Source organism: Myotis brandtii, unplaced genomic scaffold (assembly GCF_000412655.1).
Source record: "Myotis brandtii unplaced genomic scaffold, ASM41265v1 scaffold220, whole genome shotgun sequence".
Taxonomy (NCBI): domain Eukaryota; kingdom Metazoa; phylum Chordata; class Mammalia; order Chiroptera; family Vespertilionidae; genus Myotis; species Myotis brandtii.
Genome location: NW_005358250.1, coordinates 299,611 through 315,484, shown reverse-complemented (window position 1 = coordinate 315,484; position 15,874 = coordinate 299,611). Strand labels below are relative to the sequence as shown.

The 15,874-nt window shown below is 55.4% G+C and overlaps 1 protein-coding gene across 1 annotated transcript in view; it reads right to left on the bottom strand.

The window, feature by feature from the left end:
• Positions 1-15,874, bottom strand: part of KCNQ4 (potassium channel, voltage gated KQT-like subfamily Q, member 4) — a gene marked incomplete at its 5' end in the record, with an annotated part of 56,329 nt that overhangs the window by 495 nt on the left and 39,960 nt on the right. Inside the window, 6 exons of the mRNA XM_014539506.1 lie at positions 432-576; positions 3,021-3,152; positions 5,493-5,592; positions 7,291-7,511; positions 11,793-11,849; positions 14,291-14,452. Coding sequence (XP_014394992.1) covers positions 432-576; positions 3,021-3,152; positions 5,493-5,592; positions 7,291-7,511; positions 11,793-11,849; positions 14,291-14,452 — 817 coding nt within the window. The remainder of the gene's footprint in view (positions 1-431; positions 577-3,020; positions 3,153-5,492; positions 5,593-7,290; positions 7,512-11,792; positions 11,850-14,290; positions 14,453-15,874) is intronic.

The window sequence follows — 15,874 nt, the reverse complement described above, 5'->3', positions numbered from 1 at the left end:
CGTGGAGGAGGGGCTTGTCCGGGGAGGGGCGCGTCTGGAAGGGCGGAGCTCCGAGGGCGGGACGAAGCTGGGAACCTGGGGCTTATTCCTCCGAACAAAATTAAATTGGAATAATCCGGGCGATAGAGAGACACCCAGGCGGGGTTAAATTAAGGAGGTGGGACTTGGGCGGGTTTAGCTGAGACTATAGCAACCCGGGGCGGGGCTCGGCAGGAGAGGGTGCGTTCTCGTGGGCGGGCTTACTGGGAGGCGGGGCTTATCTGTGGGCGGGGCTCTGCTGGGCCCCAGTCGCGAGGGTCCAGCCTGGGCCTCCCGGGCTGGGGAGTGGTCAGGGTGGCGGCTCTGAGAAGCGCAGCCTCCCCTTGCGCTTGACCCCGCGACTTTCCAGAGCGTCCGGGTGGATGACTAGCTCGGCCACACCAATGAAACGCCCTCTGCGCACTCACCTGCTTCTCCACCTTGACCACGCGGCCCATCATACTAATTTCATCCGCCGCCTCCGTGTCCGAGGGCCCCTTGTCGCCCTTCTCCCGGGCCTTTCGGTCCCCGGGGCACCTGCCCACAATCTGGTCCACCCTGTGGGGGAAAGGGAGCCGTCAAAGGGCCCAGACACACGCCACCCCTCCTTCCCACAAGATCTCGAGGTTGCCTGCTGAAAAGGGGAGACACAGCCTGCACTGGTGGGAGGGAGGCTCCCCGAGGGAGGGGGCCTTGCCAAACGGAGGGACTGGCCACTGCTTGGAGGGTGTTCCACTGAGCTGAGCAAAGGCATCACACAGAAGCACGACAAGTAAACACAATCACCTAGTGGGGGGACAGGTGGGAAATGGACCGGGAAAAGAGGAAGAGACACAAGCGGGGCTGTGAGTTATAAGGCAGACCAGGCTGGAGCTGGCCCCACCTTATTTTTCTGCTCTTCTTTACAGCAAAATTCCTGAAAGTGTTTTCTCTACCCTCTATCTCCAATCTCTCTCCTTCCGTTCTAAAGCCTACTCCAGTCAGGCTTTCACTTCCACCACTTCATCAAATCTACTGTTGTCAAAATCCCAAATGACCTCCATGTTGCCAGATTCAATGATCATTTCCCAGTCCTCATTATACTTGCCCTATTAGCAGCGCTGGGCACATCTGAGCACCCCTTCCAGTGCTTTCTTCATCTGGACTCCCAAACACTATCCTCTCCCGGTTCCCTACCTCACTGAGTCTCCTTCGCTGCCTCCTTTATCTCTACAACCTCTAAATATTGCAGGACACATCTGAGCACCCCTTCCAGTGCTTTCTTCATCTGGATTCCCAAACACCACCCTCTCCCGGTTCTCCTACCTCACTGAGTCTCCTTCGCTGGCTCCTTTATCTATTGCAGGATCCAAGGTTCGCTCCTGGAACCTCTTCTATGCATTTACTCTCATTCGCTGTGATGTCTTCAGTTCCAGATGTTCATTCCACTATACACTGTCGACACCAAATCTATATCTCCAGCACCATACCTCTCCTCTGAACCCCACACCCTTCTAACTGCCAGATCATCACTCCATTTAGATGTCTGATAGGCATCACAAACCCAACATGTCCCAATTTTACTGATCAAAACTTGCTCCACTCATTGCCTTCCCCATGTCAACAGACAGCAACTTCTCCCTCTTCCTTAAGCCAAAAACTCTGGCTTCATCTTGGACACCTTTTCTCCCCCTCTTATACCCCATCAGAAAACCCTGTCAGCTCTATCTTCAAAATATATCTAAATCTAACCATGTCTACCCTTGGTCCAAGTCCCCATCATCACTTGCCTGGATGTCTGAAGTAGCATCCTCAATGGTCTCCCTGCTTCCATCCTAGTTCCCTTATGAGCCATTGGCAACACACCACCTAGAGTGATCCTTTTAAAATATAGCTCAGATCTCACCACTCCTTGCTCAAAGCCCTCCAATGCTTGCATCTCACTTTGGATGAACACCAACATCTTCGCAGTGGCCTACAGGGCTTTATACAGTCTGAGTGCCATTAGCTTCTAACCTCATCTGCTACTTCTCTCTCCTCAGGCACAGTCGGCTCCTTGCTGGCCCTAGAACAACACTCCAGCCACATGCCCATCTCAAAGCCTTTGTACTTGCTGTTCCCTCTGGAAAACATTTAAACAGCCACAGGGCTGCTTGCCTCGCCTTCAATTTTTTTTCTCAAATATCACCTTCTCTCCTGTTTAAAATAGCAAACCCCAATACTCCAGCCCTTTTTTTTTCTTAGCATTTATTATTGTCTGACATATTCCATCTGTTCTCCTTCCACTAGAATGAAGGCCCCATGAGGGCAGGGACTCTGTTTTGCTTTCTACCATATCCCCACTGCCTGGCAAGTAACAAATACCCAATGACTATTTCTTGAGAGAACAAATGAATGAACAGGCAGTGAGAATTCCGGCCACAGAAGGGCAAAGTGTAGGTGATTTGGAGTCTTGGTATGAGAGTTTTTCCTATATGCCGGGTGGAGAGAAGTGCCAGGGAATTCCAGAGGTAAGAGGTGGGCAGTATGGAGGACAATCCCCTTGAGAGGTGGGAGGTTATTATTTTAAGCCCATTATTTTATGTGAGGTAAGAGGTGGGCAGTATGGAGGACAATCCCCTTGGGAGGTTATTATTTTAAGCCCATTATTTTATGACCAGGAAACAATCATCTAAAGACGTCTCCTGAATTGTGCAGGCCAATAGGGTTCTCACAGAGGACCTGCGCTGGCTGTTCTTCAGGTTCAAGATAGGCGAGGGGTCTGGCCTCAGCCCCCAATCATCTAAAGACGTCTCCTGAATTGTGCAGGCCAACAGGATTCTCACAGAGGACCTGGGCTGGCTCGTTCTTCAGGTTCAAGACAGGCGAGGGGTCTGGCCTCAGCTGAGAGAAACTCCAGCCTCCCTAGCGGCCCCTAGGGGGCACTCGGGCTTCGTTCTGGCTTTGGACTTGGGACCTCACGCGGAATCTGGGGCCAGGGCCTCCCTGCCCGGCTCCTGGGTTGGGAGCAGGCGCGCACCCACCGGGTCTGCAGGCTCTTGATCCGACCCAGCATGTCCAGGTGCCCTGCCGAGTACTGCTCTATGACGTCCTTCACGTCGTACGGTCGCAGCGTCTCCTTGAATTTCCTTTTGGCCACCAGGAACTTGAGGATCCTGTGGAGAGAGGGGCGGAAAAGTGTCTCAGAGGGAATTCTTTTCCAGCCCCGTCACCGTCCCTTTGCTGCCTCCTTGTACAGTACCAAGGCTCCTCCTGCTTGGACCCCGGCAAACAGCCTCTGCTGAGTCTCCCAGCCTCCCTCCCTACCCACCATGCCCCGGAACCCAGAGTTTGGTATTCTTTAATGTGCCTATATGTGCAGTCGCATTTGCCTGGGAGGACAGGGACTGGACCGGGTTGCTCCCTGCTAGGTGTGACACTTTTACTGATGACAGCTTGGACAAAGACATTTTATATATATATTGATTTCAGAGAGGAAGGGAGAGACAGAGAGAGAAACATCAATGATGAAAATCATTGATCGGCTGCCTCCTGCACGCCCCTTACTGGGGGTTGAGCTCACAACCTTGGCATGTGCCCCTGTCTGGAGTCGAACCCGGGACCCTTTAGTCCGCAGGCTGACGCTCTATCCACTGAGCCAAACCGGCTAGGGCGAGACAAAGACATTTTTTGCATTCCCTCAGCATATGCTTGTTAGCACAGCTGTGCTGGACCTGGGCACCCAAAAGGGCGTCAGATCCATTTGCTGGCCTCAGAAGCCCTGGTCTGAAGGGGGCATCAGAGGACATAAACAATTATGGGCTGACAGGGGCCATGTCAAGGACTAGAGAAAGAAGGCTGGGGGCCATGACAAGGGAGGCATTGGCTGGTGCAGTCAGGGGACAAGTCTTGGGAGGGGGACGGAGGGAGGCTTTCTGGACAAAGGCAGGCAGGACCCTGTGTGAGTGAGTCAGGTCAAAGTAGCCGAAACAAGTTGGGAAGGAAAGGAAGGTGGGGTGGGCGTATGAGCAGACGGAAAGGGATTGGCCTTGAGATAGAGGCTGAGGAGGGTACTCTGCAGAGCCCTGAATCCCTGGCAGAGACTGGGCAATGGGAAGTTGGGTGGTGGGGAAGGGTCTGTTCTGCCAGCCTTGGAGGGAACCTGGGAACCTGGGGCTTATTCCCCCAAAAGAAATTTAGGCAGGAAGACCTGTTCCCAGGGATAGGCCTGAGCCGGAAGCGGGCAGTGAGGTGAGATACGGGACAGCAGTGAGCAATTCAGGACTGAAAGACCCCTAAGTCTGAGCTGATTTCACTAAGTTGACTCCCGTGGTTGGGGCAACAGGGTGGATGGTGGTGCCACTGGCTGAAATGGAGACCAGGAAGAGGACCAGGTTTGGGGCGTGCTGGGGGTAAGGAGTCTGTGGGGTGGCCAAGGAGTGTTGACCTGGGCCAGGTGGCAGCTCGGGCATTGTTTCCTGGAAGCTAGTCACTTGGAGGGGAGAGATGGGATGTGCAAAAAGAGGGTGAGAAGAGAACTCAGGTTCACTGGGGTTGGGGAGGAATCCAGCTGACTCTGGTTTTTAAAGGAACACAAGGGAAGAGGCTTGTGGGCATGTGCATCAGCCAGGGAAGAGGCAGCGAGTCTGGAAGGCCTGGGGGTGAAGGCATCTGTGGAACTCAGGCTGGAGACAGAGACCATGCCAAGGAGCTGGGGGGCCAGATCCATGCTGGGCCGGGACTAAAGAGCTCAGGGGACTCTGGTCACCCCTTAAGTGTGGAGGCAAGGAGACAGCCAGAAGAGTCAGAAGGGCAGGGGTTTTCAAACTTTTTGACCAAGACCTACCATAAGAAATATATTTTACTTCAGAAACCAGTCCACACATACACACAGGCACATAACTAAAAACACAAGTTTCATACACATCATTTACCCTCACTACTGGGACGCACACCGATATTTTCCTTTCTTTTTTAAAAAAATTTTTTAGGCGAACCATGGCCCACTAAATTGATTTCACTAAGTTGACTTCAAACTGCTGTGACCTGTGGTTTGAAAACCATTGCTCGGCCCTGGGGGAACAGACAGGGTGAAGTCAAGACACAAGGAGAGAGAGACAGTCTGAAACACAGATGGAGGGAAAGAGCGTATAAGACAGACACAGGGAGAGGCAGGCAGATGCTGATGCACGCCAGGGAGAGAGAAATAAAGAGAAAAGAGCCGGACATAAAACGAGCAAGCGGCTGGGAAGAGAAGCGAGGACGATGCTGTGGGCGTGATGGGCAGCTGAGCCAGCCGCCCCACCCAGCCAGCCCTCCCATCATAAGAGTATGGGGAAACCCTGCTGGGAGCCATATGCCACCTCCGCACCCACCCACACAAGGGTGCCAGGCGGGCAGCAGCTGGTGTGCCCGGGATCTAGGCCAGGCCTGGCCATGAGGGCAGACCCCAGATGGGGAGCAGCAATGGGTGGCAGATGAATGGGGGGAGGACCCACCTGAGGCCTAAGTCTCACCTGACAGAGCGGATGACCGTCTTCACCGCAGGCATGACGTCATCCACCGTGAGCTCGCACTGGTAGCTCTTCTCCTCTGCCACTTCCTCGGAGGGGCCCTCTGGAAAGTCAGGGGACCCAGGTGGTGGCGGCAGAAGGGGCCACTCCCACCCCTACCACCACATGCCCAATTATACTTAGAAGTATTGATAGGGAGACCAAGGCCCAGAAAGGGCCCAGAACCTTCCTGGGGGCACAAGGCAGACCAGATTCCTGCCTCCCTCGATGCCCTACCCAGAGTGGAAATCCCTAGTTCATTGCACAGCATCTCCCTGTGGCCAGACAGGGTGAACATTTACCTGGTGGCCAGGCGGAAGCACATCTGGTCTGGCCTGGGGGGAACGATACAGAGCCCTGGAGGAAGCCCCACTAGTTCTACTACCAAGGACGGGGAGTCCCTAAGAAAAGGGGCTTGTGGCCTCTGCACACCATCAGGCACACTGTCTCATCCTTCAGCCAAGAGGGAACCAAGAGGGAAGGAAGTCAAGGGGCTGGCTCCCCTGGCCAGCTCTGCCACTGGGCAAGGCCCCTAAATCAAGTCATTTCCTTCCGGATGAGAGAAATGGCTTTTCCCAGGCTGGTGCCCTGACTGCACAGAGAGGTGATGCTGTCCTGGGCCCTCAGGGCACAAGGTGGTGGGAGGCCAGGTATGTCCTTGGGCATGGAAAGGAGGCCCCAGGCACCAGCCTTGCCCCATCTCTCATGGTTCGTGTAGATCTATAACTCCAGGAAAGGCCTCTCCGAGTTGTCAGCATGCCGCGCATTAGGGGCTGACCCAGCACAGACAGAGGCAGCATAGCTGAGTCCTCTCCCTCCAAGGTCAAAGGGGCTTCCTATCCCCATCCTCCGTCCTTGTTCACCCGCCCCCTCCTTTTCGCACCCAGGGGCCTGAAGCATGTCAAAGCTGGGAGAACTCTTCCGGGGAACTCGGTCCAACCCTCTCGTTTTCCAGAAGAGGACATTGGGTCACAGAAAGGGGCAGTATCTTGCCTAAGTCACAGTGTAAGTCAGCAATAGAGCTAGAACTCAGAAAAGTGACCTTTTTGGTTAAAAAGCAACCTGCACCAGGTTCACCACCTTGTGTCTGCTGGCTGGGCTGGGGAAGAGGGGCAGGGTGTGGAGCATGGGCTATGGAGCTGGACAGGCCTGGCTGAGAGCTCAGCCTCCAGGTCTGTGAAATGGGGACGCAAACAGAACCTATTTCCCAGAGCGGTTGGGAGAAGTAAACCAGAGAATCCACTGTGGGGCTATACACAGTCCCGGCTCAGCAAGTATGGGCTCCTGCTCCCTCCAAAGCACATTGCACTGCAGCTCGCTTTCGATGAGCACTTACTATATTCCCAGCATCCTTCTGTTCACCTCCCATGGACAATCTCCTTTAATCCTCACAATAACCTTAGGGAGTAGATACTATTATCAGCCCCACTTTAGAGATGACAAGAATGAGTCCTAGAGAGTCATCCTAGGACTTTACTCAAGACAAATGGCAAAGCCAGGATTCAAACTCAGGGAGCCTGGCTCCAAAGCCTGTGCCTTTAACCACTACCAGATGCCACCCTCCGCATTCTCATCTGATTCTCAGTCTGGAGCCCTGCGAAGCAGGTATCGTGATGCCCATTTTACAGACCAGAAGGTGCCCGAAGATAGTCAGTCAGGTGCAGAGCCAGGACTGGAACCAAGTCTTTCCACCCCCAGCTCAGACTCTGTCCCCACCCTGCCACCCTCAGCAGGTCCGGGGCCCCAGGCCCCCAGGGCTCACCCTCAGCAGAAGAGCGGGGTTTGAGTCTCAGAGAGGCCCGGAAGCGGGTGCGGTCATTGAAGCTCCAGCTCTTCTGGACCTTGGTGGGGCTGGTGGCCTCACCCACCTGCTCGCTGCTTGGGGAGGTGGCCATTGACGGCGGTGCCAGGTGCTGCTTGGAGGGGCCTGTCCGCCGCTGGGAGCTGCCTATGCGGATGCGGTCTTTGATGCCCATTCGGCTACTGGCAGGGCAAGTTGGGTGGGGGAGAGAACCAAGTTAGCTGGAGCTGGGGTGGGCATGAGTAGAGACATAGCTGACTTAGGACTCGGGGGTGGCTGTTGGGTATGGTTCTCCACCAAGTGGAGACTTCCTGGGATGGGACAGGGTGTGGTGAGGGGGGCCCTGACTCCTACAAGAAGCTAATCCAGGGTCAGTCTGAGCAGATCCTCCCCCTCCCTCACCTCCCACCCCTCAGTGCCCAGACAGATAAGGGGTGCACAGGAGACAGATGTCAGAGTGGAGGGAGTGATAGAACCCAAGAAGGAAGTCAAAGACGGACAGGAGGACAGGGGAGCTGGCCTGGCCCAGATGGGTGGGTGGGTGGAGGTGGTGACCAGCCTTGGGCAGACAGGCTGTGAAAGGATGGAGAAGTTCACCTGGCCGTGCTCACCAAGGTGAACCTCCAGCCCCTCACTGTACCCAGGGGCAGGCTATGTGGAGTTGAGGGTGTGTGTGTGTGTGTGTTGGCATGCACACATGTGACAGTGGGTACACATGTATCCGTGTGTGTACATATGTTGGGGTGTGTGTACATGTGTCAGTTTATATTTCCTTCCTCCTTTCCCCACTCCTGGAATTACCTGATCCCATACTGGTCAAGGCAGGGCATTGGGACCTGTCCAGCCACACTGCAGTGCGCTGTAAAATTCCTGAGGTCTCCACCACACGGGCTTCAGTGTAAGTGGTGCTGGAGGCCTGCAGTGGCCTGGCTGCTGAGCGGCCTTGGCCCTGTTTAGCTCATGGGCCCACATGTATGCCCAGGACACATAGGGTGTCTGCCCTCCCGGGGAAGGTCTGTAACCTGTTCTTCTGAGGTCTCCCCTGCTCGAACTCTGCCCACCTGGGCTGATAACCTGCCCATGTGATCATGGATCCCCCCTCCACAGCTCTACTTGACTGTTCACTAAGCCCCCAGAGAACAGCACCTACACACGTCTGTGCTCATGTGAGCACACACACGCATGTCTGCATGTGCTCAAACTTCCCTTCCCACATCTCAGTTCCCCACCACACCCCCAAGCCATGGAGGAAGGCAGGTTGGGGGGCTAAGGTTCCCCAGAACAGGTCCTGGATAACCATTACCTGGTAGAGTAACTCTGTGTCCAAGAGGTTCAAGGACCATGTCATCGCTGTTGGAGCAGGACCTATGCAAACGTCCCCCATCCCATGCCCTGTGGCTGCCTCCCTGCTGTGGCTTGCCACTTGGAGGGCCCCTAGCAGATAGATTTGGGGGCCTTCTGCCCCAAATGTCTAGGGCCCTGGCTCAGAGAGCATCAGCCAGTCTCAGAGGAGCCTGAGGTGGGGCAGGAGCTGGGGGACAAGACTGTGTCACCTACTTTCCAATCAAGGATGGCAGAGGATAGATTCTGGTTTCAGGGTTGGGTGGAAGCCGGGGTCCCCCATGCTCAGGGCATGGGGTCCAGGGTACAGAGTCAAGGTACTGCGGTAAGGGAGATCTTGAAACCAGAGGCAACTTCGGAAAGGCAGCCAGGATACAGAGCCATCCTTAAAGGTTGGGGCCTCTGCCCAGAGGGGAGAGGTGATAGGTCAAGGGTTTGGGCCCTGAAATCAGAAGGGAAGGACAGGGGTGGCCCCCGCAATCTAGCATGCTGTTTTCTGGCCCAGTATCCCCTCAACACATCCCAAAAATTCCAACCAAAGTTTGAGGTTGGCTCTCCCAAACTTTCCTCTGCAGAGCCATTCCTTCGAGCTCTCCTCATGCTGGCAAGCACCCCCACACCCGCCCGGCCCGTGCAACCCCTCCTCCTGTCCTCCACTCCTCCAAGGGGGAGAGGAAGAGAGGGAGCTGGAGAAGACCCTGACACTCAGCCAAGGGCCTGGAACTCCAGATCTCTGCACCCAACACATCACTCCAGTGGTATTCTGGGGGAACGGGGTGACCTCCCTGTTATGACAAGTGTGCAAGCAAGACAGCTTGCACTCAGCAGGACTCATCCAGGGAAGGTCTGGGGGCTTGTACTAGAGGCCTTGAAAGGTCCCTTTCCAGCTCTGATTCTGTGACGGTTGGCGGGTTGTGGGTTCTGTAACTTTCCAGCCAGCCAGAGGCCATGGGCTCTGCTTTGATGTAAGAAGGCTGTTTCCCCAGGGGGCGGGGCTAGATTCCAGCTCCTTGGACAGGGCCCAGAAAATGGCTCCTGTGAGCCTCTCTGGAGCCTAAAAGCTCAAAGAAAATGGAAAGAAACCTGGCACACGGTGGACATGGAAAGGGCGCCTTCCTTTCCCAGGCTCCTTCGAACACGCAAGGTCCTGTCTCACTGCCTCAGCCCTCCAGCTCTCAGCCACTTCGTGTGGTGGGTTCCGTATTTTCCATCCCTGTTTTATAGATGCAGAGGCAGGTGAAATGACTTGCCCAAGGTGGCAGAGCTCCTGTGGATGGAGCAAGGACTGGGACCCTGTCTTCTCTGGCTGTACACACTGTGTTCTTTCTCTGGGACAAGCAATCACCCACACTGGGGAAACTGTGCTCGCTAGGGGACACTTGGCAATGTCTGAGACATTTCTGGTTGTCACACTGGGGTGTGCTCCTGGCACCTACTGAGTAGAGGACAGGGGTGCTGCTAAATATCCAACAATGCATGTGGCAGCTCCTGATAACAAAGAATTATTAGACCCAAGATGCCAATGTTGCCAAAATCAAGAAACTCTGATCTAAGTGATCTGTTGGTGCCTGGAAGATGGACGGGGTGGGCTTGACTAGGGCTGTCCTATTGGGGGAGGGAGGGGGCAAGCTCTGAGCACAGGCTGCCCTCTGACTGACCAAGGCCCAACCCCTGTACTTACTTCCACAAGGGATTTCTTTAAGGGCTCACCATTTGCCTGCCCAAGGCCAAGGTCATGGGGAAAGAGAGGTAGCCTGCTCTTTCTGGTGCTGCAAACAGCACCTCTTTTCAGGACTGTGGAAACAGCCTCACCACTGGCCCATCTGCCCTGGCTTTGCCCTTCCTGACTCTCATGCCCACACGGCCAAAGTCATCTTGAAAAGGGGCAGACCTGGAGACTCTCAGCTTAACCCTTCAGTGTGTACCCACTTCCTACAGCCATGGTTTCCAAACTCCTTTTTAAAATAACTAAGGTCTTGACTGCTCAACAAGCCAAAGCAAATGAGGCCAGCATCCATACAGCACTTCCTACGAGTCAGGAAGCAGATCCTATTATCACCCACATTTTACATCTGAGGAAACTGAGGCACAGGAGGCTTATGTCCAAGGTCCCCGAGCGAGTGAGTGGCAGCCAGGTTCAGACCCAGAACCCACGTTTCTAAGAAACACTGCCTCTAGCTCTGGCACTCACCTCCTACTCATGGGCCCCCAGCCCACAAGGCTCCAGAGGCACTCTTGGGAAACCCAGGACTCCATGAGCCCAAGCTGCCAGGCAGTGCCAAGAGGACGAGGCCCACACTGGACTTTTGGGTTCTTCATGACCCCGCTCTGTCCCCAACCTCAGTTCCTGACCTCCCACTCTCAGATCTGGCCACGCTGGGCTGCCTGGTCCTTTGCCATGGCTGTGCTCTCTCTCACCTCCTCACCTCCTTGGCCTATGATGCCCTCCCTCACACCCACTGTGCTTTGGACCTTCTGGGGGTGAAGTGCCTGACCCAGACTCCACAGGCCCTCTGCTTCCTCCTCTGCTACACTTATCACACCGAATAGCGATTACTCTGCAACTCTCCAGGCACCATGTTTTCTTCATCACAGTGTCCCTAGTGCAGGCCTGGCATGGGGCAGCTACCAAGGAATGTGGTGATGATGTGGCTAAAAGAGCTGGGCTCCGGAGTTAGCAAGGGAGGTTCCAATCCCACTCCTTCAGGCATCTGCTAGGTCCCTAGGTGGGCAGTGGGGAAGCTAAACCCAAGGCCCAGCAAAAGTCAGAGTGGGAGGGACCCTCATAGAGCCTCTAGTTCAATCTGCCCATTTCACAGATGGGAAACCGAGGTCCAGAGAAGAAAAGCAATTTGGCCAAGATCACACAAGGGGTCAGCAGCAGAGCCAGAACTCATCCCAAGCCTCCTGTAAGTGTCCGTCCTGGCAGACTGGGCACCAGGCCCATGCCCCAGACTTGGCAGAGGCATCCCCAGGAAGGCGAGGGGCTCATCGGGGCCCCAAGACAGATGGCAGGCGGCAGGCACATGCACCTTGTTCTTGGCCCATCCTGTCCCCCTCTTCAGCCCCCAAACTGGGTGGGGCAAGGAGGAGTAGGGACAGGAGGAGCAGGTAAGGGGTACCTCGGTCTCCAGCTGGCGTGGATCCGAAAGAAACTCCGTTTATTACTAAACATCTGGCTGGAAAGTTGAGAACAAGACACAAACTGTCTGTTCTCCAGAGGTTCTCCTCCTGGGGACCTGGGCAGAGATCCAGCTGTCTGCATTTTCAACAAATACCCCACCGGATGCTGATGCAAGAGGTCAGTGGACCGGGCTTTGAGAAACACTGCTTTAGCACCTCATCACACAACCCCAAAGAGAGGAGGCTCTGGCCCTAACAATGGATGCCCCCAGGAAGTCCTGCTCCCGTAGTTCTGGGAGTGTGCTTGGCCTAGTCCAGTGGTCGGCAAACTCATTAGTCAACAGAGCCAAATATCAACAGTACAATGATTGAAATTTCTTTTGAGAGCCAAATTTTTTAAACTTAAACTATATAGGTAGGTACATTGTTATTAACTTAATTAGGGTACTCCTAAGGCTTAGGAAGAGCCACACTCAAAGGGCCAAAGAGCTGCATGTGGCTCGAGAGCCAAGGTTTGCCAACCACGGGCCTAGTCCATCCACAAGCACCACGGAGGGTGTGAGCATTCAGGTGTGTGTGTGTGTGTGTGTGGTCCCATCTGCGGCATCCCCCTCCCCCCGCCATGGGTCCCAGACAGCCAAGATTAAGGATATGGCCATTTAGCCTGAGGCTGGTGCCTGACTGCCTAGAAGTCACAGCTCAGCTCAGTGGGGTCACTTAGTTGAAGGAACACCCCACCACCAGCACCACGAGTCCCAGCCATGCAGACACTCCAGGGCAGACAGACGTAAGGCTTGGAGTTAGTGACAGCCAAGCGCTCACTAATAATCTGTTCCTAGGCCTTGGGGGGCCTAGAGACCCAGAGCAGCTGTGAGGGGTGGCACAGGTGCTGGTCACAAGCTAATCTCCATCCCCAGAACTTTCCTATTTAGATAAGGTGAGGCCAGAGTGAACTGGAAGCTACAGAGCACCCTGGCTCAGCTGAGCAGGGTTGCACCAATGCCAAAAACTTTTGAGTTTCTGCCTGGAGGCCGGGGCTGGTTCGGGATGGGAAAAACAATGACGGCCTTTAGGCCATGACAGAGAAACTGAATGCGATGCTCTTCCAGCCTGGCCTGGTCCCTCCCTCCAGCCCCAGACTTGGAGGGCTGGCTCTGCCTCTCTGTTAAGCGCCTCCACCCCCCAAAGTGTCCTTACTCAGAACAGGGAAGAAATGCTGCTCCTAGAGTCCCCTGCACCAAAACCCCCTCCTCCCAGCTCCCCAAGCTTTTCTGCCCCGAAACCAAGAGAACCAAGTGCTCCTTATCAGCTAAAACATCACTGATTTGCTGCCCAGGACCCAGAGGCTCAGAGTGACTTGATGGCTTTCTCAAGGACACACAGCAGCAGGTGGCATAGGTGAGCTTGCACCGCACTTCCTCCTCCTGACCACAGAGTGCGTCACCTCTTCTCCCCTCCCTTGTTCTGGGCCGCAGGCTCAGCATCACACCTGAGGCTCAAGGCCCAGATGCCCGGCTGGCTGATGCAGGGATGATGTGTGAAGATGAGACAAAACAAAGAGATGGGCAGAGGACAGGTGAGAAATGAGGGGGGACTGAATCCTTAACCTCAAAGCTCTACTTCCACGGGAGCAGCCACTTTCCCATACTGTGAGTTAGGGGGCTTCCCTTATCCAAATAGGCTTGAAAATCCACTATTATGAACATTTATGTGTGTGTGTGTGGCGGGGGGGTAGGGGGGCAGACATTATTTCTGTGTTCTTTCTAGATGCAAAAGCTCCAGGCAAGTCAGGTCTAGGGGTAGAAGACTGCTGGGAGCAGCAAACTGTCCCTCAGAAAAGAAGAAAGGCATTGTGGGAGAATCCCAGGAGGATCCTCTGGGATTAGCAAAGCTGTGGACAAGGGTTACACAAGACAAGAGCATTAGTCATTGGTTGAGTTTACGTAGGTCCTACAGCGGTTCTTAGTCACAGAGCTCTCTTTCCAGCTGGCGTCTTGTTCCCGAGAGGCGAGTTCAGTGTCAAGCCCTTTCTAGAGGAACATGCTGGGGGAGGGGTCCCTGCCCTCACACCCCAGGACGGTGCCCACGATTACCTGAGCCGTAAGCACCTGTGGCCAGCGGCCTCCTCCTCTCTCCAGCTTCCCAGGAGGGATGGGGGTGCAGGGATGGAAGAGTGAGGGGGGGAGGCATGGAAACAGAGAAAGAAAGAGGACAACAGAATGAATGGAGGAGGTGATAGGCAAGGATGGTGGGGACAGATCCCCCACTCTCCCAGGTGACAAAAAAGGTGAGTCCAGCCTGACCTCTCCAGAGAGGCTCTCAGTCTGTATCTGTCAGGCTGCTCGACAACTGCCCAGGCCTCATGACAAGGCCTGGGAGTCCCCAGAACAGGCCCAGACAGCCATGTAGTGGCTGGACACAAGTCTGAGAGAGGATGAGACAGAGAATGGAAGAGGAGAAGAAGCAAGAGGAGGTGGTGGCCCCAGAGGGCCCCTACCTTTCCCCAGGGCAGAAGGAGGTGCTGCCCGGCCGGTGGCAGGTGGCAACGGGCGGGTAACGGGAGGGCGCTCCGTCGGGTACTGGCGCCCGCCGCACCTCCAGGGGCCGTAGGCCCCCATTGCGGGCCCGTTGCACGTGCTCAAACAAGAGGGCCAGCTCTCTGCAGGAGAGGGTGCCATCAGCGGCAGGCAGGGCCCTGGCACCACCCCCTCACTCGGTGGGCACTGAGCTCCTGAGCTCACGTCCAGCTGGGCCCTGCCTCTCTCCAGGGACTCAGCAAACAGGCCAGGCCGGAGCAGGCAGCGTACGGTGTGGGAGAGACTAGCCTCCCTCCCTCTCTTTCTACGCTCAGTTCCTGGGAAGTCCTCAGGGATGCCAAGTATGGTTGTGCAGGCTGGGCACACTCCAGAGCACCCTCACGAGGGGGCAAGTGGGAGCCCAAATGCAGCTCACTCTGCTCACCAAGCTGTGCACAGGGATCTGGAGCTGTGCCTACCCGGCGGCCAGCGGCAGCCCTGAAATCCTCAGCCTCCAGAGTTGACTCCGAATTTTAGGGGGGGAAACTGAGGCTGAAGAGGGAGATGTGATCGGGTGGCTAGCCAGCTCCTTCCCCTGAAGCTCTGGGTTATTGGAGACCAGATCTGGGGCTCAGCTTCTTCATAATTCTCCAGGCATTTCCTGTTTCCATAACCCAAGGAAGACAGCTCCCCTTTCTACCTTTCTGTTGTATAGATGAAGAAATTTCGGTCCAAGGAGCAGGAGCCCTAGTCAACCCAGAATCTCCAAACGAAGCTCCGTCCCTCTTACCAGAGGACCCAAGACCACCCCAACCCAAAATCTTCCCCCCTCCTCCACGCACATCATATTTTAACAAACCAGCCCCTGCGCCATTCCCCAAGGCCGGCCTTGAGTCCTTAGGGCTCCTCCTGGAAAGGGCAGCTTCTCCTAAACTAACTACCCTCCTGGTCTCCACCAGCTGCCAGGTGGAGAGATGGGGAAACCAGTGTGATTCTGGGAGCTCCCCTTCCCAGCCCCTTTCCTCCTGCTCCTCCCCTGGGAACCCCCTGGAGGGAGTAGGGAGGGAGGCGGCCAGGTGTAGGGATGAGTGGGATCATGCAACAGCTGCTCTTGGAGAACTAATGAGGCCAAAAAAAAAAAAAAAGGCGCCAGCAGAAGCGCTGAGCACAGCAGCCTGGCCTGCCTTGACGCCGCTTGATGCCCGCCTGCCCGCGGGACCAAGCTGTGCTCCATGGTCTTCATTCCTACCTAAGGGCTTGGCCAGGCACCTGGCCACACAAACCTTGATGATGCAAACCTGCATGGAGCCACCCTGTGCAATCTTACCCCGACCTGGGTCAGTGGGCGAACTCACTTCTGGGCCCTAAAGCTGCTGCCTAGTACAGTAAAAGTAGGCACATATTCACACACAGAGGTACTATGTGGGCCCTTGCACCCAACTCCAGCATGCCCATTCAGGCCCATCACAGACTTTCTCGATCCATTGCAATACGCCAAGCTGGCAAGGCTAACAGTGCCCCCAACTCAGACCGAGGGGAGATGAGCTGGCTGTGCCACTACCCTG